This window comes from Rattus norvegicus, chromosome 20 (assembly GCF_021556685.1).
Source record: "Rattus norvegicus strain SHRSP/BbbUtx chromosome 20, alternate assembly SHRSP_T2T, whole genome shotgun sequence".
NCBI lineage: Eukaryota > Metazoa > Chordata > Mammalia > Rodentia > Muridae > Rattus > Rattus norvegicus.
This window is the reverse complement of record NC_141553.1, coordinates 3,621,392-3,642,152: the sequence shown is the minus strand read 5'-3', so window position 1 is coordinate 3,642,152 and position 20,761 is coordinate 3,621,392. Positions and strand designations below refer to the sequence as shown.

Here is a 20,761-nt window from a genome sequence, read left to right as displayed (position 1 = left end):
ATCCATCCAGCAGTCACCTCATCTAGAAGCCAGATGGACACTAATGCTCATAATGACCAGACCCAAGGCACCATAGCTGTCCCTCTGCTGATGTCATTCCTGAGATTGCCCAACACAACCAAGCCCCGCACTGTAGAGAGCTCGGCAGAGACAGCTTCACTACTGAGAAGACAGAAGTGGATACAGGAGTGACATAGGAATAGTAGGGAACTGGTAAATTATTCAGTCTATTCTTACATACAACTTTGTGTGTTGATACAAAATTGTAATTTTTACAAATTATATTAGCTTTGTGTATTGAAACAAAATTGATGTTTATTTCATTACATTAGTATAGATCTTTGTGTATGGATTCAAATTAAGGTTACAGTTGGTTACATTGGTATAGATCCTTGGAAATTGATACAAAAGTAACGTTAAATTTTGGTAACAACAGAATAACTTATACCTATGTATCAACCACATGACATTAAGATACCTATGAATTTCATAACAAGGCCATGGGAAGTACTAGTCCTTTTGAAAGAGCCTATTACAAACTAAGAAAATTTGTAAAATGCTAGTTAATAATTAATCAAACTTTTGTTTGTTTGGTTTTGTTAGGTACTAGTCTTCAAAAAACCTCAGACATCTACCGAATATAACATTTAAAGCTGTGTTATTAATTTAAGACTATTTTTTTTACAATGAGATGTGTCTGCTCCTGGCGGCACCGCCATACTACTTCAAGGAAGACGCTGAGCACTGAAGAACCTCCTTACAGAGTTTGCTTCACATGTGGCTGCCACTGGGCAAGAAACTGCCCTTCCTTCAACTGCTGACAGAATACTGTCCAACCTGACCAAGAAAGCACAGGAAGGCAAATGCTGAACTCTGTCAAGACTAGGTAGAGAAGAAGTCCCTCATGGTTCACAGAACAATCTGTCAGATGCTCTGGGCCAGTGGCCTGAAGACATGGATGCTCCAAACTTCCAGAAACCCCTGGGTGACTGTCCAGGGAGCCAGCAGTCTCTGTCCTTCCTATGCTTTGAGAAGCTGCTTATTCTGCACTTCCTGTCTCTTTTGATAACATTTATTCTTCTCAGGTCTCTGATGGGGTTGAAGACTAGATAGCTAAACTCTCACAGTTAAACCTAAATTGTTTAGGATTTTAAAAATGTTTTAAGTTTTTTTTTCATTTGTTTTAGATTTAGTTCAGTTATATGAGCACACTGTTGCTATCTTCAGATACACCAGAAGAGGGCATCAAATCCCCATTACAGGTGGTTGTGAGCCACCATGTGATTGCTGGGAATTGAACTCAGAAACCTCTAGAAGAGCAATCAGTTCTCTTAATCTCTTCAGCACTGTTTTTAGGTTTAAAAAGAGGAAGGTTCATAAGTGTAAATTTTGATAGAAAGTGATGTGTACAGACCTTTGGACTCACCTAGCTTGGATAGAGAGTGGAACACTATCTCTGAGGTTGCCAAATTCAAATAAGTGGACTGGACATAGTGAGTGTGATTGTTACCGGACAGTATATAGTTTATTGATGTTGGAAAAACAGCAACTGTTCAGACAAAAAGGGGGGAATGTTGCAAGATACCTGATCACATTGTGTAGCCCAAGATCGTGAACTTGGAACAGGAAAATCCTGTCTCTGCTTGTGGAGTTGCACAGCCCTAAGAGACGCCTTTAAGCCAAGAGCGTTCTGTTCAGTGTGGACAGGTTGTTGTGGTGCGGCTCAGACTTACACACACCTTTTCTCCAACAGCTTTCTGTAAACGGTGTTAAATAAAATCAGCCATAGGTCAAGATGCCCAGCATTCGATCAGAAGGCAGGGGTGGACATAGGAAAACACAGGAAGCAGAAAGGAGGGAGACTGAGGTGGAGGGAACTGAAGGTGTGGAGAAGGAGCTTTCACCTTCTGAGGCCTTGGTAGAGTAGGGAGGTCTTTCTTGGCCTTCTTGAGCCAGCAGGTTTTCACCCCAAAATCTGGCCCCTTCATCTTCATTGGTAAAATGAAAACAATGAGCTTTTGTTTTTAAAAGCAACATACCAGGAAAACAGATGTTTTAAGATAGAAACCATGTGTCTCTCCTCCATCTTGGCTGATGACCTCATCAAAATATACGCTTGCATATGACTGGCAGCCATCTTTACTATGGTTAAAGTGTACATGCCCTGTGAGTTCAGGATCATCTTCAGATGACCACTTGCCACAATAACGGTAAAACTTCTATGTTCTTGTGATCTTATGTATATCACTGTATCACTTTGTAGACTAAAGAAGTACCAATAAGCTCAAGGATTTCTGATTGGCATACATTTTTGTATGAAGATAACAATTTAAGGTTACATTTGTTACAACGTACTATATTTGTGACTGAACTCTGGTTTATAATATAGTGTATGTAATTATAAAAATTTAAGAATTTGAATGGCTATTTGGCTTATCAAAAGTTGATTTAAGGGGTTGGCGATTTAGCTCAGTGGTAGAGCGCTTGCCTAGGAAGCGCAAGGCCCTGGGTTCGGTCCCCAGCTCCGGAAAAAAAGAACCAAAAAAAAAAAAAAAAGATGTGTGTCTAAACTCCTCCGCCTTTGTTAACTGCTGAGCATCAAGCTGCTATAAAGTGTAGATAAGCACAACACACGCTGGATGAATAAGCTAGGCATTTCATTCTAAAATTTTATGTTATATGAGCATTATATGCATTCATGGCTTTGTGATTGTGACAGACTCCTGGAACCATAGCTACAGACCATCGTGCCTTTGATGTGGTTGTTGGGATTTGAACTCAAGACCTGGGGAAGAGCAGCCAGTGCTCTTCACTTGTGAGCCATTTCTCAACCAGTTATATTTGATAACAAATAAGGTATACTGAGTAATACGTTATACATTTCTAAGGTCTATTCAGCATCACCGCGACATTTGTGTAGCTTTGTGTCCTTGTTCATTTTGTTGGGCTTTAGCTATTGGAGAAACTGAGTCATAGAAATACTGTGGTAACCTATAATGGTATGCCATAAAAGCAAGACACCAGTCTCTTATGGACCAAAGGTTATGGCATTTATGGTTTATTTGGATGATAAAGGAGCTTCACCTCAAATTACAAAGGCTTAAACTTAACAGAGACAAAGTTGCAAAATCTGAATCTTAGGAAAGTTACCCACACTTAACAATACACATCAAAAACAGGAACACATAGGGTTGGGGATTTAGCTCAGCGGTAGAGCGCTTGCCTAGAGAGCGCAAGGCCCTGGGTTCGGTCCCCAGCTCCAAAAAAAAAAAAAAAAAAAAAAAAAAAACCAGGAACACAGTTTATTAAGCTCCTGTGTATGTTTCCAAAGTTAAGCACAAAACAAGTTACTAGAAACTAGGGAAGTTTGTTCAGGTCAGATATCCTTACTATTACAGCCCTGAAAACTCTTCAGAGATCTGCTGAATATGGCATTTAAGACGTTGGAAAACTGATGCTGCCCTGGGTCCTCTGCCTGCACTGAAATCAAGACTCCCACAGTGGAACCTTCAGTGATTGTCCAGGTAAGGGAGAAGTCTGTCATTTTTAAGAGACTTGGAAGCTGCTCGGTCTGTACTTCCTGCTTACTCAGGTGAAATTCATGCTTCGCTCAGCTCTGATGCTGTTGACTAGGGAGAGTTTTGTCAGTTTAGCCGCAAGCAACAACACGGGCTTCAGGTGCTGCTCAGTTCTCTCACTGTGTAAACATCATAGGCCACTTTCCTAGAGTTGCTACTGTGTCCAGACACTGATCACATTGTTGCGAGATTCTAAGAAGAGATAAATCCACGCCACAGATTTCAATGCAACTCTTTACTATCCCTTTTTGTAAAGGAAGATGTTTTACAATGATTGCTCTCAGTAACCAACCACCTGCATCTTGTGGTGAGTAATTGGATAGAAAAAACTGCGAAGTTTAAGTAGGTTCTAAGGATATGAAAGCTTAAGTTGCAAGACTCTTAAAACTGTGCTTTGAGATCGGTGGATGTGACTTATAAAGGTCTGAAAAAGTGCTTTAACTGCAATTTATAAAGGTCTAAGGAGGTGTTTTAAGGTGTGCAAATGCAATTGTAAAGGTCTAAGAAAGTGATTTAAGGTGTATGTAAAAAGGAAAATGTTGCCTAGCAAGCGCAAGGCCCTGGGTTCGGTCCCCAGCTCCAAAAAAACAAAAAACAAAAAACAAAAAACAAAACCGAAAACGTTTCCGATTTCTTCCTTCTCTATGCTACTGTTATATTTAGACCTAGAAAGCTCAGAGTTTAAAATTCATCAATGGAGTTCAGATGAGTTATTGATCTAAGTATGATACATTGAGATTGCTATTATAGTCACAAGCTCAAGATATGTATTTCCTATGGTATGCTATACTTCTAAGTACAGACTAAAAGTGCTTATCACTGAGCTAAAAAATGTCTGTCCAATCTGTATACACCCAGTGTTCTGGAGAGAGGAAAGAGTACTCATGCTTTTAATGCCAAGTCATTTTGGGGTCCCCATGCTTTTACTACAACTCAAAGGCATAAGTCTGTTGCCTTTTCTACAATGTGACATTCAGTACAGAACACAGTGTTATGTTAGCATGTCTAAAATTTATCTCATTTTGTAAACTTAAAAAATCTTCTAAGCTTTGAAGAATCTACCTGAATCCACCTCTCATGAGTCAAATGGTTTCCAGATAAGTACTGTTGATAAACAGCCTGCTTCATCTCCTGCCTATTCAGTTTATTCCCAAGGGTGGGGTTTCCTTCTCCTCTCTGAAGTCTTGGGATGCCCCACCCCCAACTAATGGGCCTAAAAGTTTCAAAGGTCCACCTAAGGAACAAATTTCTTCTAACTTCCTTACCTTTACCTTCTGATCCTTATCTATACAGATGTGCTTCAGAAAAATGCTAGCTCCAGGTGTTTCCTCAAAATCCGGGTGCCACACAGCTTCAAAGCACCTGCCCCATGATGGTTCAACTTAAAGATGAGTCTGATTTCCTCAGCTGCAGATGGCCTTGCAGAGCCTGGACAGTGAGGGGACAGTCTGCTGTTTTTGAACCTCCCCAGCTTCCCAGCTTTCTTGGTTCCTCAAAGATGTTGCCATACCCCAGAGAGCAGGAGGCAGTCTAAAGAGTATGATGACCCTGTGAGACCTAATGGATCACCCCTTCCTATTTTCTCACTGTACATAGTAAATAAGAGGAAGGGATGTTTGTAACCAACAACCACCCACGTTCCAGAACCAGCCTTCTCTTAGACCCTCAGTGTCAGAAGCCACATCATCACCAGCCACCAAATGTGACACATTTCCACTGTGGCCACAAATAGTGCACCCTTATCCTGCCCAGGTCTCGGAGACGGCTCTCTTTCTCTTCCACCCACTGCCCACCCCCAATAAATCACTCACATGAAGCCTGTTCTGTGCTGTGATCTTTGCAACATCCCTTAGCCCTCTGATCCATGCAAGAACTCTAAGAAGCCTCCCAGGGTCACCCTGAATGTTTGCCCAGCTGGGCAGGTGTCTGGTGGAGCAGGACCTGAAGCTGCATGAAGTCTGAGCAAAGACGGAAATTGTAAACGGACAAAGAGTGGAAGGGCGCTTCTTCTCATTCCTCTTTCAATACTGTTTATTTGTCTGTCAGTCTATCCGTGTGTCCCATGTGCTGGTATGTATGCATCCAGGTATGTATATATGTCTGCATGTATATATGTAGGTTTGCATGTATGTACATATGTATGCAGGCATGTACATATGCATATACATGTATGCCTGTATGTATGCATGTACATATGTGTGCATATATGCATGTATGTACATATTTATGTATGTAAGTATGTATGTATATCTGTCTCTATATGTATCTATATCTAACTATCTATCTATCTATCTATCTATCTATCTATCTATCTATCTACCTATCTATCTAATCTACCTACCTAACCTACCTAACCTACCTAACTTACCTACCTCTCTCCTCAGTCCCTCCACAATCAGATTGGCCTGCTCTGAGGGAAGAAAATGTCCCTATTTCTCCCCTCCCTCCACATGCTCTGACTTTATCAGTCTCTCCTGTGATTATATCAGCAGCAGTATCCAACAGGCAGGGGACAGACAAGTCCTCAGGACTGAGGGGCAGGGATGAGGTGGAAACCCAACTCTTCTTTGCATTCCAACTGTTTTTTTACCTTGGGTCCTCCATCCAGAGGGTAGGTCAGGGGGAGGAGCTCATCCACATTCTCCTCCCTCAGCTCTAACTGGGCGACCCTGCACCAGGAAGCCATGCTGTTTGCATTTTGTCAACCTGACACAAACCAAGACAGATTTGGGAACAGGATCCTGAGTAGAGAGAATGGCTCCATCCAGGCTACCTTTAGAAAAGTCTATGAGGCATTTTTAAAATTACTATTAACGATGAATATGGAAAGGCTCAGCCCACTGGAGGTAATCCTGGCTGGTGGTCGTGGATTGTACAAGAAAACAGGTTGAGCATGCCATGAGGAACAAGGTAGTTAGCAATGGTTCTCATGGTCTCTGCTTCAGCTCCTACCTCTAGAGTCCTGCCTCAAGATCCTGCCCTGAATCTCTTCAATGATGGACTGTGATGTGGAAGTGTAAAGTGAAATAAATCCTTTCTTCCTCAAGTTGCTTTTGGTCATACATGGGGTCTTATCACAGCAATGGAAACCCTCATTAACACAGAGGTGCACAAGGGCCCTACTCTGCTCCCTGAGTTCTCCTGCCCTTCTCTTGCCCTGGAGCCACAACCTCAGTAGCTCCTAGGATCTGATTCGCTATGACTTCCAACTGGGTAGCGGGATCTTGGGTTGGTTGTAAAGTCCATGGAGCCTGACTCAGACCTGTCCGGGATATCGGGATATCGGATGGGGGCGACTGCGCCGCCCACGCTACTCTTGCTGCTGTACTGCTGGGGGCTGCCTTGGCCCGAACCCAGACCCTCGCGGGTGAGTGCGGGGTCGGGAGGGAAACCGCCTCTGCGGGTAGGGCGGGGGCGGCACCGGGGAAGCCAAGTCCCCCCGTCGCACAAGAGACCCTTTGGCTCTTTTCCACCCGCGTCCCCAGCCCCAGGCCCTGCTCCCCGTCTGGCCCGCGCACCCGCCCGGGGTCCAGGGAGGAGGTAAGGATCTCATCCGCGCGCCGCCCCAAGGCTCACACTCGCTGCGGTATTTCAAAACCGCCGTGTCCTGGCCCGGCCTCGGGAAGCCCAGGTTCATGGAAGTCCGCTATGTGGATGACGCGGAGTTCGTGCGCTTCGACAGTGACGCAGAGAATCCGAGATACGAGCCGCGGGCTCGGTGGATGATGCGGGAGGGGCCGGAGTATTGGGAGCAGGAGACGCAGGGAGCCAAGGAAAAGGAGCAGATTGTCCGAGTGAACCTGAGGACCCTGCTTGGCTACTACAACAAGAGGGAGGGCGGTGAGTGACCCCGGGCCTGAGGTCACGACCCCTCAGCGTCCCCACAGGGGTCGGAGACGTTCCAAATCCCAAATCTGAGGGTTCGGGAGCAGAACCCACCAGGGTTCGGGTTCGGTTTTGAGGAATTCGCCCACGGGCAGGTGCGCGGGTGGGCGGGGTTAGGGGCGGGGTTAGGGGAGGGAGGGCGGTGTAGGGCGGGCGGGGCGGGGGCGGTGCAGGGGCGGGACACGGGCCGGCGGGCGGGCGGGCGGGGCAGGGGCGGGCGGGCGGGCGGGACAGGGGGCGGCAGAAGCTGCATGAAGTCTGAGCAAAACGGAAATTGTAAACGTCCAAAGAGTGGAAGGGTGCTTCTTCTCATTCCTCTTTTAATACTGTCTGTCTGTCTGACTGTCTGTCTGTCTGACTGCCTGTCTGTATGTCTGATGTGTTGGCAGGTATGCATGTTGCACATATGTATATATGCATGCATCTACATATGTATGTATGTATGTATGTTTGTATGTTTCCGTTTCTATGTGTATCTATATCTAACTATCTGTCTATCTGTCTGTCTATCTATCTGTCCATCTATCTATCTACCTATCCTACCTACCTCTCCTCAATCCCTCCAAAATCAGATTAGCCTGCTCTGAGGGAGAAAATGTCCCTATTTTTCCCTCCCCCTCCATGCTCTGACTTTATCAGTCTCTCCTGTGATTATATCAGCAGCAGTATCCAACAGGCAGGGGACAGACAAGTCCTCAGGACTGAGGGGCAGGGATGAGGTGGGAACCCACCACTTCTTTGCATTCCAACTGTTGTTTACCTTGGGTCCTCCATCCAGAGGATAGGTCAGGGGGAGGAGCTCATCCACATTCTCCTCCCTCAGCTCTCCCTGGGCGACCCTGCACCAGGAAGCCATGCTGTTTGCATTTTGTCAACTTTGACAGGAACCAATACAGATTTGGGAAGAGGATCCTGAGAAGAGAAAATGCCTCCATCCAGGGCCTCCTTTAGGAAAGTCTATGAGGCATTTTTAAAATTATTACTAATGATCAATATGGAAGGGCTCAGCCCACTGGAGGTAATCTTGGCTGGTGGTCGTGGATTGTACAAGAAAACAGGTTGAGCTGCCATGAGGAACAAGGTAGTTAGCAATAGTTCTCATGGTCTCTGCTTCAGCTCCTACCTCTAGAGTCCTGCCTCAAGATCCTGCCCTGAATCTCTTCAATGATGGACTGTGATGTGGAAGTGGAAACTGAAATAAATCCTTTCTTCCTCAAGTTGCTTTTGGTCATACATGGGGTCTTATCACAGCAATGGAAACCATCACTAACACAGAGATGCACAAGGGCCTTTCTCTGCTCCCTGAGTTCACCACCTTCTCCTGCAGTACAACCCTGCTCTTTCCTTGCCTTGGAGCCACAACCCTCTTTACAGCTTGTTGCTGTAAAATTATGAGAAATGCTGTCTCTTACCCTGCACTAGATCAGGCACCGTAGTATCCCAAGATACCTGGTAGACATCTTCATCTCAGTCAGCAAAGCGTCTCACCCGCTCTGCTCCGTCTCACCGGCTCTGCTCCATCCCGTATCACACTGCTGATGGCTACTTTCTGAGCCTGGCAGCCTCTCTCTAAGAGCCATCTAGTTCCCAAGGCAGGTTGCCACCATGCCAGAAATACACACCTCAGCTTCATGGTGGGCTAGCGAGTCTAGCCACCACACACTCTCTTGAACTTAAATCGCCACATGAAAGAACACACAACACAATGACCTCTGATCCAATTGATAAGATAGAATTTGCTCATCTAGACATACAAAGCCCTGTACACATCCATCCCTTAAGAATAGTCATAACAACCTGGAAATGTGCAGAGAGAATCCTAACATCTGCCTCCATGTTCTCTCCACTGCCTCTCTCCTTCCTTGTTCCAGTCTCCTCCTCTCTAAAACTTTTCTCCTTCCTTCTAGTCTAATGACAGGCCTAGTTCTATCTTGTACCGTCTTCAACTGCATAATGACATCGTGCTATAACAGCTCCAGGGATCTGATTCCCTCTGACCTCCCACTGGGTAGTGCCATCTAGGGCTGGTTATAAAGTCCCGCAGCCCGCAGGACACAGACGCGTCCAGGATCTCAGATGGAGCGATGGCACCGCGCATGCTGCTCTTGCTTGTGGCGGCCGCCCTGGCCCTGACCAAGACCCGCGCAGGTGAGTGCGGGGTCGGGAGGGAAATGGCCTCTGCGGGGAGGGGCGGGGGCGGCACCGGGGAAGTCGGGTCCCCGTGTCGCTCACCAGACCCCCGCCCCTTCGCCACCGGCGTCGGGATCCCCGCGTTCTGCTCCCCACCCGGCCCGCGCACCCGCCCGGGATCCCGAGAGAAGGTCGGGGTCTCACCGCGCGCCGCCCCCAGGCTCACACTCGCTGCGGTATTTCGAAACCGCCGTATCCCGGCCCGGCCTCGGGGAGCCCCGGTACATCTCTGTCGGCTACGTGGACGACACGGAGTTCGTGCGCTTCGACAGCGACGCGGTGAATCCGAGGATGGAGCCGCGGGCGCGGTGGATGGAACGGGAGGGACCGGAGTATTGGGAGGAACAGACACAGTTCGCTAAGAGAATCGAGCAGTGGTTCCGAGTGAACCTGAGGACCCTGCTCCGCTACTACAACCAGAGCGAGGGTGGTGAGTGACCCCGGGTCGGAGGTGTCGACCCCTCCACGTCACCACAAGGCCGGAGATTTCCCTGATCTCAAGTCCAAGGTTCAGGAGCAGAACTGAACCCTGCCTGATTACCTTTCAGTTTGTAGGAGTCTGCTGGCGGGCGGGGCCGGGGGCGGGGCATACGGGGCCGGGTCTGACCACGGGGTCCCGCAGGCTCTCACACCATCCAGAGGATGTTTGGCTGTGAGGTGGGATCGGACGGGAGCCTCCTCCGTGGGTATGATCAGCACGCCTACGATGGCCGCGATTATGTCGCCCTGAATCGAGACCTGAAAACGTGGACGGCGGCGGACATGGCAGCGCAGATGACCCGAAACAAGTGGGAGCGGGCTGGTGCTGCAGACCTACACAGGACCTACCTGGAGGGCGAGTGCGTGGTGTCACTCCGTAGATACCAGGAGTTCGGGAAGGAGACGCTGCTGCGCTCAGGTGCTGGGGCCTCGGGCTTCTCCTGCTTCTGCCCTCGGGCTGGGGCTCAGTTCTGGGCAAGAAGAAACCCTCAGCTGGGTGATGCCGCTGTCTCAGAGGGGACACAGTGTCCCTGGGTCTCCTGATCCCTCATCACAGTGACTGCACTGCCTCTCCCAGGGCCCAGCCTTCTCCCTGGAGAGCTCTGAGTCCCTCTCTGGAGGGAAGGAGAGAATTTCCCCACTTAACAGCAAGGGCTTCCTGCTGTCAGCCATGGCCTCTACCAGGCCAGGTTCTCTGCCCACACCCACTCTCTGAGGACACTGACTCCTGTCCTGCTGAGTGTGTCAGCCCTTACACCTCAGGACCAGAAGTCTCCTTTACCTCATAGGAGACATGGACTCCACTACACTAGGCTGGTTCCCCCAGTTTCTAGAACTTTCCATAGAACACATTCTCACAGATCCCTCCCTGATGTGGGGTTTGCCTCTCTTCCATACACCATTTCTTGCTATTTCTACAGAGTTGAATGGTCCCGTGAGCTCTTATGTGGTACCCTGGAGGAATATAAATTGTGGGATTTCTTTTTCTTTTTTCTTTTTTTCTCACTTTTACTTATTTCTTACTTTCTTTTTTCTTTCCTTTTTTTGAAGTCATTATTTTGCTTCTAGTCAGTTTTTCTCTTCAAACACATATTAAATCAATTATTTTCCATTCTGTCTTCCGTTCTGTGACCACCCATCTCATGCTATAGAACACCACATAAGGATGGCCATGTTGACCCACTGGCTCATGTGGATTCCCTCTTAGCTTCTGAGTCTCTCAGGAAAGTGTGCAGTTCTGTGCTGAGGGGACCAGCTCTCCCTGCAGCTCACTAGGGAGATGACAGTTGAAGTGTCAGACACACACAGTTCAGTGTCATCATTGATTTAACTGTGTCTTGTGTATATTTCAGTTTGTGTTGTTAACTGTGTGATTTCTTAAATCTTCCACACAGATCCCCCAAAGACACATGTGACCCTTCACCCCAGACCTGAAGGTGATGTCACCCTGAGGTGCTGGGCCCTGGGCTTCTACCCTGCTGACATCACCATGATCTGGCAGTTGAATGGGAAGGACCTGACCCAGGACATGGAGCTTGTGGAGACCAGGCCTGCAGGGGATGGAACCTTCCAGAAGTGGGCATCTGTGGTGGTGCCTCTTGGGAAGGAGCAGAAGTACACATGCCGTGTGGAACATGAGGGGCTGCCTGAGCCGCTTATCCAGATATGTGGTAAGGAGTATGTGGGTGCAGAGTTGGGCTCAGGAAAAGCTGGAGCCTTCTGCAGACCCTGAGATGGTCAGGGCTGAGAGCTGGGGTCATGACCCCCACCTTCATTTCCTGTACCTGTTCTTCCCAGGGCCGCCTTCCTCCACCAACTCCAACATGGGAATCGATGTCATTTATGTTGTCCTTGGAGCTGTGGCTGTCTTTGTAGTTGTGGCCATCATTGGAGTTGTGGTAGCTCTTGTGAGGAAGAGGAGGAGAAACACAGGTAGGAAAGGGTAGGGTCTGTTTCCCCTCAGCTTCTTTTAGAAGAGCTCTACTCATTAATGGGAAGCACAGCCACACCCCTCATTGCTACTGTCTCCAACTGGGTCCTCTGTCAGTTCTGGAAACTTCCTTCTGTCAAGACCTTCCTTGAACTCTCACAGCTTTTCTTCTCACAGGTGGAAAAGGAGGAGTCTACGCCCCTACTCCAGGTTAGTGTGTGGGTAGGATTGTCCCTGAGGTTATTGGAGTGAAGCTGGAGATGTTGGGAGCTCTGGGAATCCATAGTAGCTCCTCCAGAGAAATCTTCTGGGGGCCTCAGTTGTACCGTGATATGAATACATACATACCCATACACATATACACATATACACATACATATGTTTTCTTTTACCCTAGGTAGTACCCTGGGCAGTGACAGCTCCCAGAGGTCTGATGTGCCTTTCTATTGTAAAGGTAACTCTGGGTCTGACTGGGGAGGGGCAATGAGGACATGATTGGGTTTCAGGGACTCCCAGAATCCCCTGTGAGTGGAGGGTTGTTGGGCTGTTGTCTTCACAGTGATGGTTTGTGACTCTCGTTCTCTAGCATGAAGACAGCTGCCTGGAGTGGACTGAGTGACAGACGATGTGTTCAGATCTCTCCTGTGACATCCAGAGCCCTCAGTTCTCTTTAGACACCAGTGTCTGAAGTTCCCTGTGATTCTAAGGCTTCAGTGTGAAGAACTGTGGAGCCCAGCCTGCCCTGCACCTCAGGACCCTGTCCCTGCACTGCCTGCATTCCTTTCCACTGCCAACTTTGCTGGTCCAGCCTGGGGGTGGGGGTGGGGACATCTGCATCCTGTTACTCTGTGCTGCCCTGAGCTGCAGCTCCTCACTTCACACTGAAAATAAGAATCTGAGTGTGAATTTGACTGTTCACATCCTTGAGCTAAGTGTAGATGGCTTTTTGAATGCTATGTTTAGAGGTTTTTTTGTTTGGGGGTTTCGTTTTGTTTTTGAAAAAACTAAATGGCAGATGGAGAAGCTTCCAGTATCTGTGTCACTAAGCTGTGTGTATCTGGTGGGACAGGGTGGGGCTGTTGGGAGCTGAGTGTGGACAGGGCTGTGCCCAGGTGTGCTCGCTCTGTTCTTGTCTTTGATGGGCTCAGGCCTCAGCTCTGTCACCTCCAGGCTGTGCCCTCTCCATCACTGTGAAGACATGGGGAGAGTCTGTGATCAGAAGGGCACAGGGAAGGCCAGAGTCTTGTCCTGTCCCCAGGATTATGAGCCCCCAGGGCTGAAGATCAGAGACTCAAGTGGGGTCCTCTAAAGTGCAGGGTGCACAAGATGAGTCACTACATCTCCTCCCACCCACTTGATTTAGCTGCTAATGATGGGGTCCTGAAGCTGCCCTGGGCTCTCCCTGTGGCCATGCTGCTGTGGTGATTTCTGCTTCTCCTTTCTGGTGTCTTTCCCAGGGTTCTCAGGGTCTGGCGAGGTCTGTCTGCTCATCTCTCAGGAGCACCTCCACAGCTGAGATAAGACCTAACAGAGAGGCTTCTCCCCTGTAACTTGGGTACCGATTCCTGAACCTGGACTGTCTTACCTTTTCCGTCTGGTGTTCTGGAGTTAACTCCCTGAAGTCTCTTAATCTCCAACCCCAGCTCTGTGCACCTGGGTCTTGCAGCTGATGCACCTGTGGTTGCTCTGCCTTTGGATGGCTCTGTATGGCAGGAGAGCAAAGTCCCCCTCAGAGGCCTGGGACCATCTAAATCATCTCATATTCATAGCACTAAAGACACGGGAGGCAGAAGCTGAGGGAACAACCTGACAGCTCAGCAAGGAAACTTTATTTTCTTAACTACATACGGGATATCTATTTACCAGCCTGATGCTACAACTAAACTCCAGCCCTTCAGAAATCTGTCTGTGTCACTCTATCAGTCTAGTCTGTCTTTCTCTTGAGCTCCTGCAAACCCAGGAGGGCTCCTGAGCTCTCTTTCCTGGATTTATATTTTACCTGTGTCCTGCCAGCTGCTTCTCTGTCATTCCTGCAAGTCCTAAGAGAAAATCCTATTCCATAAAGGCTCTTCAAAGCATTTAGTTGCTCCCTTACCCCCTAACCTGCTGAACCATTTCACTGTCATGGGAGTTGGGGTTGGGGGCTGTCCAGGGCAAGCCACTAGAGGCCCCACCATTTCACTTTATGGTTGAAGGTAGCACAAGGCCATCTGCCGACCTTGCCTCAGGTCATAGAACAAGGACCACAGGACCACTCCTAAGCACCTTGCCTTAAAATAAGCAGGGTCTTTCCCTTCTTTCGAGTTCTTATCTGTGGGGAATTCAGAGGCACCCAAACCACACCAGGACACATATCCTGGATCTGCCAAATGTGGTATCTACTGAGGATTTTATATTTTGCTAACCGTTAGGTTTTCTATGTACAATAATAAAATATTCTGTGACACGGGCCTGTTAGTGTTTAGGAACTGAATATTTCTTGTCTGGGCTTTTCTGGCTGCCAGGGGAAGGCAGTGGCTGATCAGGCTCTCTCCTTTGGTTGATCTGGGTCAGTGGCCATGGTTTGCAGAGGACCTCTCTGCTCAACTCTGAGCTTTATGATTTTCGATGCAATCTACAGCTTTTTGTGTCCTGCGGGATTAAAAGCAAATCAGCACCCCCAACACCATACATTTGCTGACTTCCATTCTGATGTTAACACATCCTGATAGTATATAGGGTGATTTAATTCCACAGTTTTTCCTTGATCCAGTGTCTCTCAGCAGCTGTTGTTGGTCTCTTGTTAATATTCAGAAAATGCAAATTAATGGAGTACACTGTATTCTACCCCTGGGGCCTTTATTCTTTCTTTTTGTTTTATAGCTGTGTTCTTTAAGGTGTGATTGCGTCTTTTCTACTGTTTGCCCTGCAGAATTGTGTGGTGTAGCTGTAATGTGCTTTGTAACGAGAGAAGAATTACTGCATCTTACTGGAGAAGTATGCAGGGGCCATGGCGGTCCCAGTTTGTACACCTATTCCCACAAGGGCCATTCCTTTCAGTAAATGCATAATTACAAAACCAGCATTTTCAGATCTCAAACTATTTGCCCATTGGAAGCCTGAATATGTGTCAGTGGTGTGGTGCAAACCTTAGGTTCCCAAATTCTGCAAACTGAAACACATCCATCTGCCAGATTTCATTTTTTATTTACTTTTGTTGGTGCTCTTAGAGTTACTTCTAGTGTGTAATGGAGTTTGATTGTACAAAAAACAAATAGGGCATTTCTTTATAAATTCCTCGACTGGTTGCTAGGTCATGGAATTTTTTTCTTTAAACCTTAACTTTTAGCGTAGTGGTTTTCAGGAACATCTGAGGCTCCTAACACATTCCTTATGAATAATTGGTCAGTTCCTTCATTCCCTGTGCTAATGGCCCTGACAATACTGTGAGAGACTAAATGTGGGTGATAAGTCATGGACAGTCGCTATTTCTGATTGCCTGGTGCAGTGGCAAAATAACATGAATTCTGAATTATCCAGGGTAAATTCAGCAGTTGTTGTGTGCAGAACAACTCTTTCTGCATATTGAGACTCTGTCACTATATTGAGATTCTGGAAAATGTGATAATACCATAAAGATTGCATACAACTCTGACTTTTGAACTGAAGCCCATGAGCTTTTAATTACAAATCCTTTTGTTTTTACTGACTTATAAGCAGCCATTACCAGCTTTTTCATTCAAACAGGAACGTAGGGTCTTCAATACATGGGACAATCCAATTAGTTCTTTTTGTAAAGTGAAGTGGCTTTCTTTTAGGATCTGTGTTAATTGCTCCCAAATAGTTGTTACAAACTCTTTTCCAGTCCTCATCGATTACCCTTAATGACGTAATCTCAGCATTAGTATACGGCTCTATAATTTTTCGTGGGTCTATTCCTACAATTGACACAATCATACTTTTATAATTAAATCAGAAACTTTTTGATATAAGGCTTTAATTTCTTTACTTTCAGTGTGTGCTAAGAAGCTTCATTCTAAAATGCTACTTCCCTTTGTCTAATGAGCCCCGCGGGAGAACAGGTTAAAGACAAAAGAACAGGGGTGGGGGCGGGGACCTCAGCCCCATGAACTGTGGCAAGTTGCAGGTGGCAGGTCAGTGCTTGGCATGGCCACTCGAGGAGCCACCCTTCGATGCCCGCCGCCTCCTCCTTATTCGGGCGGGGCCCAGCACTGTCTGGGCTCAAAGTTTACTGCCTCTGGTGAGCCGCACCCTTGTCTGGGTGTTGAACTGAGGAGGCGGTAGGGTGGGGACGGCCATCATTGCCCTGGCGGACAGAGTGGGCGACAACAGAAAGTGTGCGGGCTCCAGGCAGGCGCTTGGACACGTGCGGTGATGTGGGGCTGCCGGGTCCCGGCCTCTGCCTCATCCCTGCCACCGCGCTCGCACCCTGGCCAGGCTCTGCCTGGCGCCTGCCTGGAGGTCGGCCAAGCGGAACCGCACTACGCACCTGCCTGTAGCCGCCCTCAATGCCCGAAGTGTCTGTTCACCATCTACTCACATGGCGACCTCCTCCCAACATGGCCAGCTGCTGAGTGACTGTGGGCCTCCATTGCTAGACTACACCTAGGGAACTGGAAATAGCCCGGGGCCTCAGAGTAAATGTGCAGAGCTGCTGGCCATCATTGCAGAGTCCAGGAAAGAGATCAGATCCAGGTCTGCAGGGAGCAAGAGCGCCATGGAGAGGCTAAAAGGAGGCATCATTCATGCCCAAGCCTGGTTCCGGAGTGCTTGGCTGAAATGGAACCTAAGGTCAGGTCCTAGCCCCTGGCCACTCTGAAGGTCCATCTCGCTACCCGTGGACAGGAGAGGCTTTGTCCAAAATGTCAGTATTTTTCCAAGACAGTCATTAAGCTCTGAACCCATACTCAGAAAACTGGAAGACATTTCACAGTAACTGACAGTGTGCATTTTTTTTTTTTTTTTTTTTTTTTTTTTTTTTGGAGCTGGGGACCGAACCCAGGGCCTTGCACTTCCTAGGCAAGCGCTCTACCACTGAGCTAAATCCCCAACCCCGACAGTGTGCATTTTAAGTAGTTAGGAAGGACCCAGCTCTTTTTTCAAGCATTTGAAAGATGTCTGTGAAGCCACTTCACAGCAAGCTATTGTTTGTCCCCAAATACCAGTGTCCCCTTTAACCTTCCTTTGGACACATTTTCCACTTGCATCACTCCAGTTGACTCCTTTCCATGAGTTCACCTGCCTCTGAGGAGTTGAGTGCAAACCACCACGCCTTTGCTCAGTAGCTGGCCGGCCTGTGTACAGTGTAGACCCTGCTTCCTGGAGCTTCTCTGCTTAAGCCTTGGCATGACTGAGTGCTTTGAAGTCCATCTTTAAAATGCACAGGTGATAAAGACAGAAGAAAGAGCCATCTACCCAACCTACCAAGCACCCGGTAGATCTCAGTTCCGTGGTTACTATGAGGCAAACACAACATCTAGAGGAAAACTACTGAAACGTTGTATCTTTGTATTTATTACTTGGTATAACAAAGCTTAGTTTCATTAAAAAAAAAACACACAAGACAAAAGAACCAAATACAGTTCACTTTGAGGACTATGCTACCCACATGTACGTCTGTAGTCTCTTTTCTTTTTTCTTTTCTTTTCTTTTCCTTCTTTCTTTCTTTTCCTTTTCTCTTCTTTTTTTAAAAGATTTATTTGTTTATATATGTGAGCATACTACCATGATCTTCAGACACACCGTAAGGACAACAGATACCATCACAGATGGTTGTGAGCCACCACCTGGTTGCTGGGGATTGAACTCAGGACCTCTGGAAGATCAAGTGGTGGTGCTCTTAACCACTGCCATCTCTCCAGCCTCTGTATCCTCTGTTCTACTAAGGTTAACTCTTTCTCTTCTAATCTGTTAGCTGTCTTGGCCTGTCAATGTCTGAATCTCCTTCTAACATCTGAAACAAATCACTTGATCTTTGTGCAGCTAATCCAATGGTGGGCCAGAGCCAATTGACATCTCCCATTAATTTCTGAAAATTGAGACTTCACAACTGACTCTTTCCAATTGTACCCTCGGAGGTTGAATGTTTTGTTGACTTATGTTAAAATGTAGATAATAGATACAATCTCTTCTCTCTTCTCTCTCTCTCTCCCTCCCTCCCTCTCTCTCTCTCTCTCTCTCTCTCTCTCTCTCTCTCTCTCTCTTTCTCTCTCTCTCAACAATCTGGAAACCTCAAGAAGGCAAAATTCTTTTGGTTTTAGTAAACATTATTTCCCTAAATTATCTGCATCAGAATCAGCCATCAAAATATCACCCATGCAATGGTAAACAATAAATCGAAGAAATTACCTACAAATTATTTCTGGTGGTTGTCGCTTTAAAGCCGCAGGACACAGTGTTGGATGTTTAGCATTCCCTGTGAAGAATTTCCCATGGATATCATTGGACAGGTTGAGCATTATTATATTACGTAGTATGAAGGCAATTTTTCCTTAGTTGAGGATTTCTGCCTGATTCTTAGTTCCTAGCTGCCCTGAGGCAAACAGTTCCTACTTTTGCTGTAGGGCCTCAAACAACAACCCCCAACCCCCATTATGTTTCCTGTTGGCAAGGAGTTGCCTTGGAGTCTCTCCTGGACCTAGACTCATTGGTCCAGTGGCAACCCTTACTACCTTGTCTGCACACTCCTGGAAGCCTAGGCCTTCTTTTGTTGTGGTTTGCCTGGAAGTTTGATGCTAATTCCACTGCCCCAAGGACAGCTGCCTTAGTCAGGTACTCAGGAATCAGGTGACTTCACCAGAACCTTCTCCCCATTGAATTTGTAAAGTACAGGTGAGGGGCAGGCACAGGATAGAAGGAGGCCTGTCATTGGAGGAGAAGGAAGGATGGGCGGGAGAGAAGTTTGAAGGAAGAGGAGGAGACTGGAACAGAAAGGAAGAGAGAGGGGGAGGAGAGGAGAGAGAGAAGCTGTGGCAGGAGAATGGAGGCTGAGTTAAAGATCTCGCTCTGTGTACTTACAGGTTGTTATCAATGTTCCTAAGGGATGGATGGTATGGGCTTGTATGTTTAAGTGAGCAATTATATCTTATCAATTGGATCTAAGATTATTGTGTTGTGTGTTCTTTTATGTGAGGGTTTGAGTGTAGGAAAGTGTGCAGCAGCAGGAGACACTGGGCCGCCATGGCGAATTTGGGATGTGTTTCCACCCAGATATCTAGCAGATATCTTGGGGCACCGTGGTGCTGGACCAAGCAGGGTAAAAGACACCAATACTTTTTTTTATTTTTTGTATTTTCATGACAACATTCTTTCTAGTTTACATTTAGAAAATGCATTGCCCTTGGAGATGCCTTGTTCACAATTATGTGTCAAATGACCATGTTTCCCACAGGTAAAGCATAGGACATTTTGAGATCTGAGACCTTGACGAGCTTGGTCCAAGGAATTCAGGCGTCTTTTAGATACCAGTGACGTTACACTGTCTTAAGCTGTCCCACGTCAGTTAAAAGCAGTGGAGTTGAGATATGGCTCCTCCTCCTCCAGACCAAAGCATCTTAATTCAAAGGTGTCCTCCAAAATCTGTCCCATATCAGTTGAGCCACTTGCCTGTGTGACAGAGAATGGAGACCGATGGAGAAGGGACAGACGACTCACACTAGGGACCATGGCTGCTCCTCTCTACCCTCTAGACGCTGAGTGAATTCTCTAAATGTGTTGAGGTGTAGGATTAAAACCCGGTAAAGTCTCTAAGGAAGAAGTTACCTTAAGAGTTGTAACATCGGGGTAGAGAGTGAAAATCTATACATGGAAGTCTTTAAACCTGAGGCTTGTTGCCATCTCAGCCACTGTCCCCTCATCAGGATGGAGGCCTCTTTGCTGGCAGCCATCTTTGCTAGGGTTTGAAAGGATGGCCTTTGCCATGTGACCTCACTCCCATCTTGATTAAAAAATGACCTCAAGGGCTGGAGAGATGGCTCAGTGGTTAAGAGCACCCGACTGCTCTTCCAGAGGTCCTGAGTTCAATTCCCAGCAACCACATGGTGGCTCACAACCATCTGTAAAGAGATCCGATGCCCTCTTCTGGTGTGTCTGAAGACAGCTACAGCATACTTATATGTAATAAATGAATAAAAAATCTTAAAAAAAAAGTTTAAAAAAAAATGACCTCAAGACATCAGCCAATCAAGGAACTAACAGCTCCTCCTGGCTGTGAGGCTGAAGCAGACAATCCTTCCACTGTCAATCACACTGAAGAACAACCCAGAGCCCCTTCTCTTCTCTTCAGTCTCTGCTGTCTCTGTCCTCAGCAGCAGCTGCCCATGCAGGTGGGTGTGAGACTGTCCCAGACCAGGACCCTAATGGAATCACAGTGCCTCAGGGGGAGTCCTAGCAATGAATCAGTTTACAACTTGCACCCTGGCCATCTTCACAAAGCTCCCCTTGAGGCTAAAAATTATGGAACTTTCCGAAGGTCATCAGGATAACTATGGAAATCCATCACAGGTCCTGGGCTGCCTTACAAAGGCCCTGACACAATACACTCACCCGGATCCTGAGACCCCAGGTGGAAACACCTCCTCATGAGCTACTTTTCCCAGAGTTCCCTGAGCCACGGGAACATCAACCCCTCATCACCCTTCAGCCCATATCCTTGGTCCATCCATGGACTACTGAGCGGGTGGAGACTCCAATGGCCTGA

At 47.2% G+C, this 20,761-nt stretch overlaps 3 protein-coding genes and 1 long non-coding RNA gene across 6 annotated transcripts in view; 3 read left to right on the top strand and 1 right to left on the bottom strand.

Moving 5' to 3' along the window:
• LOC147998478 (uncharacterized) overlaps positions 1–20,761 on the top strand; it is a 100,476-nt gene that overhangs the window by 33,068 nt on the left and 46,647 nt on the right. The window lies entirely within an intron of this gene.
• On the bottom strand, positions 288–7,048 carry LOC147998481 (uncharacterized). 2 transcript variants are annotated; one of them, XR_015645550.1, is made up of 5 exons: positions 6,169–7,048; positions 4,844–5,006; positions 1,905–1,988; positions 1,586–1,757; positions 288–837 (listed from the first exon to the last, which is right to left on the bottom strand). It is a non-coding gene; the product is annotated as an uncharacterized LOC147998481 (long non-coding RNA). The 2 variants fall into 2 exon arrangements; XR_015645551.1 differs by lacking the exons at positions 288–837; positions 1,586–1,757; positions 1,905–1,988 and adding an exon at positions 3,039–3,770.
• Positions 3,688–8,678, top strand: LOC147998480 (H-2 class I histocompatibility antigen, K-B alpha chain-like). Its single transcript, XM_087598658.1, has 4 exons — positions 3,688–3,885; positions 6,524–6,945; positions 7,064–7,418; positions 8,348–8,678. The coding sequence occupies exons 2-4, from the start codon at positions 6,823–6,825 to the stop codon at positions 8,377–8,379; spliced, it is 510 nt and encodes a 169-aa protein (XP_087454784.1). The 5' UTR covers positions 3,688–3,885; positions 6,524–6,822; the 3' UTR covers positions 8,380–8,678.
• Positions 7,664–15,124, top strand: LOC147998479 (RT1 class I histocompatibility antigen, AA alpha chain-like). Of its 2 annotated transcripts, XM_087598625.1 has the most exons (8): positions 7,664–9,611; positions 9,814–10,083; positions 10,276–10,551; positions 11,528–11,803; positions 11,931–12,065; positions 12,241–12,273; positions 12,461–12,517; positions 12,650–15,124. In XM_087598625.1, the coding sequence occupies exons 1-8, from the start codon at positions 9,548–9,550 to the stop codon at positions 12,652–12,654; spliced, it is 1,116 nt and encodes a 371-aa protein (XP_087454751.1). In that variant the 5' UTR covers positions 7,664–9,547; the 3' UTR covers positions 12,655–15,124. The 2 variants fall into 2 exon arrangements, with proteins under 2 accessions (XP_087454751.1, XP_087454752.1); XM_087598626.1 differs by lacking the exons at positions 12,461–12,517; positions 12,650–15,124 and having other exon boundaries at positions 7,849–9,611; positions 12,241–12,278.

What these genes read in the sequence shown, in the direction of transcription:
- LOC147998480 (XM_087598658.1), top strand. Translation starts at nt 6,823, where the DNA reads ATGGAGCCTGACTCAGACCTGTCCGGGATATCGGGATATCGGATGGGG. An exon ending in CCGAACCCAGACCCTCGCGG is followed by an intron (nt 6,946 to 7,063) that starts GTGAGTGCGGGG and finishes CCGCGTCCCCAG; the next exon opens with CCCCAGGCCCTGCTCCCCGT. An exon ending in CTACAACAAGAGGGAGGGCG is followed by an intron (nt 7,419 to 8,347) that starts GTGAGTGACCCC and finishes CAACTTTGACAG; the next exon opens with GAACCAATACAGATTTGGGA.
- LOC147998479 (XM_087598625.1), top strand. Translation starts at nt 9,548, where the DNA reads ATGGCACCGCGCATGCTGCTCTTGCTTGTGGCGGCCGCCCTGGCCCTG. An exon ending in GGAGACGCTGCTGCGCTCAG is followed by an intron (nt 10,552 to 11,527) that starts GTGCTGGGGCCT and finishes TCTTCCACACAG; the next exon opens with ATCCCCCAAAGACACATGTG. An exon ending in GCCGCTTATCCAGATATGTG is followed by an intron (nt 11,804 to 11,930) that starts GTAAGGAGTATG and finishes TGTTCTTCCCAG; the next exon opens with GGCCGCCTTCCTCCACCAAC.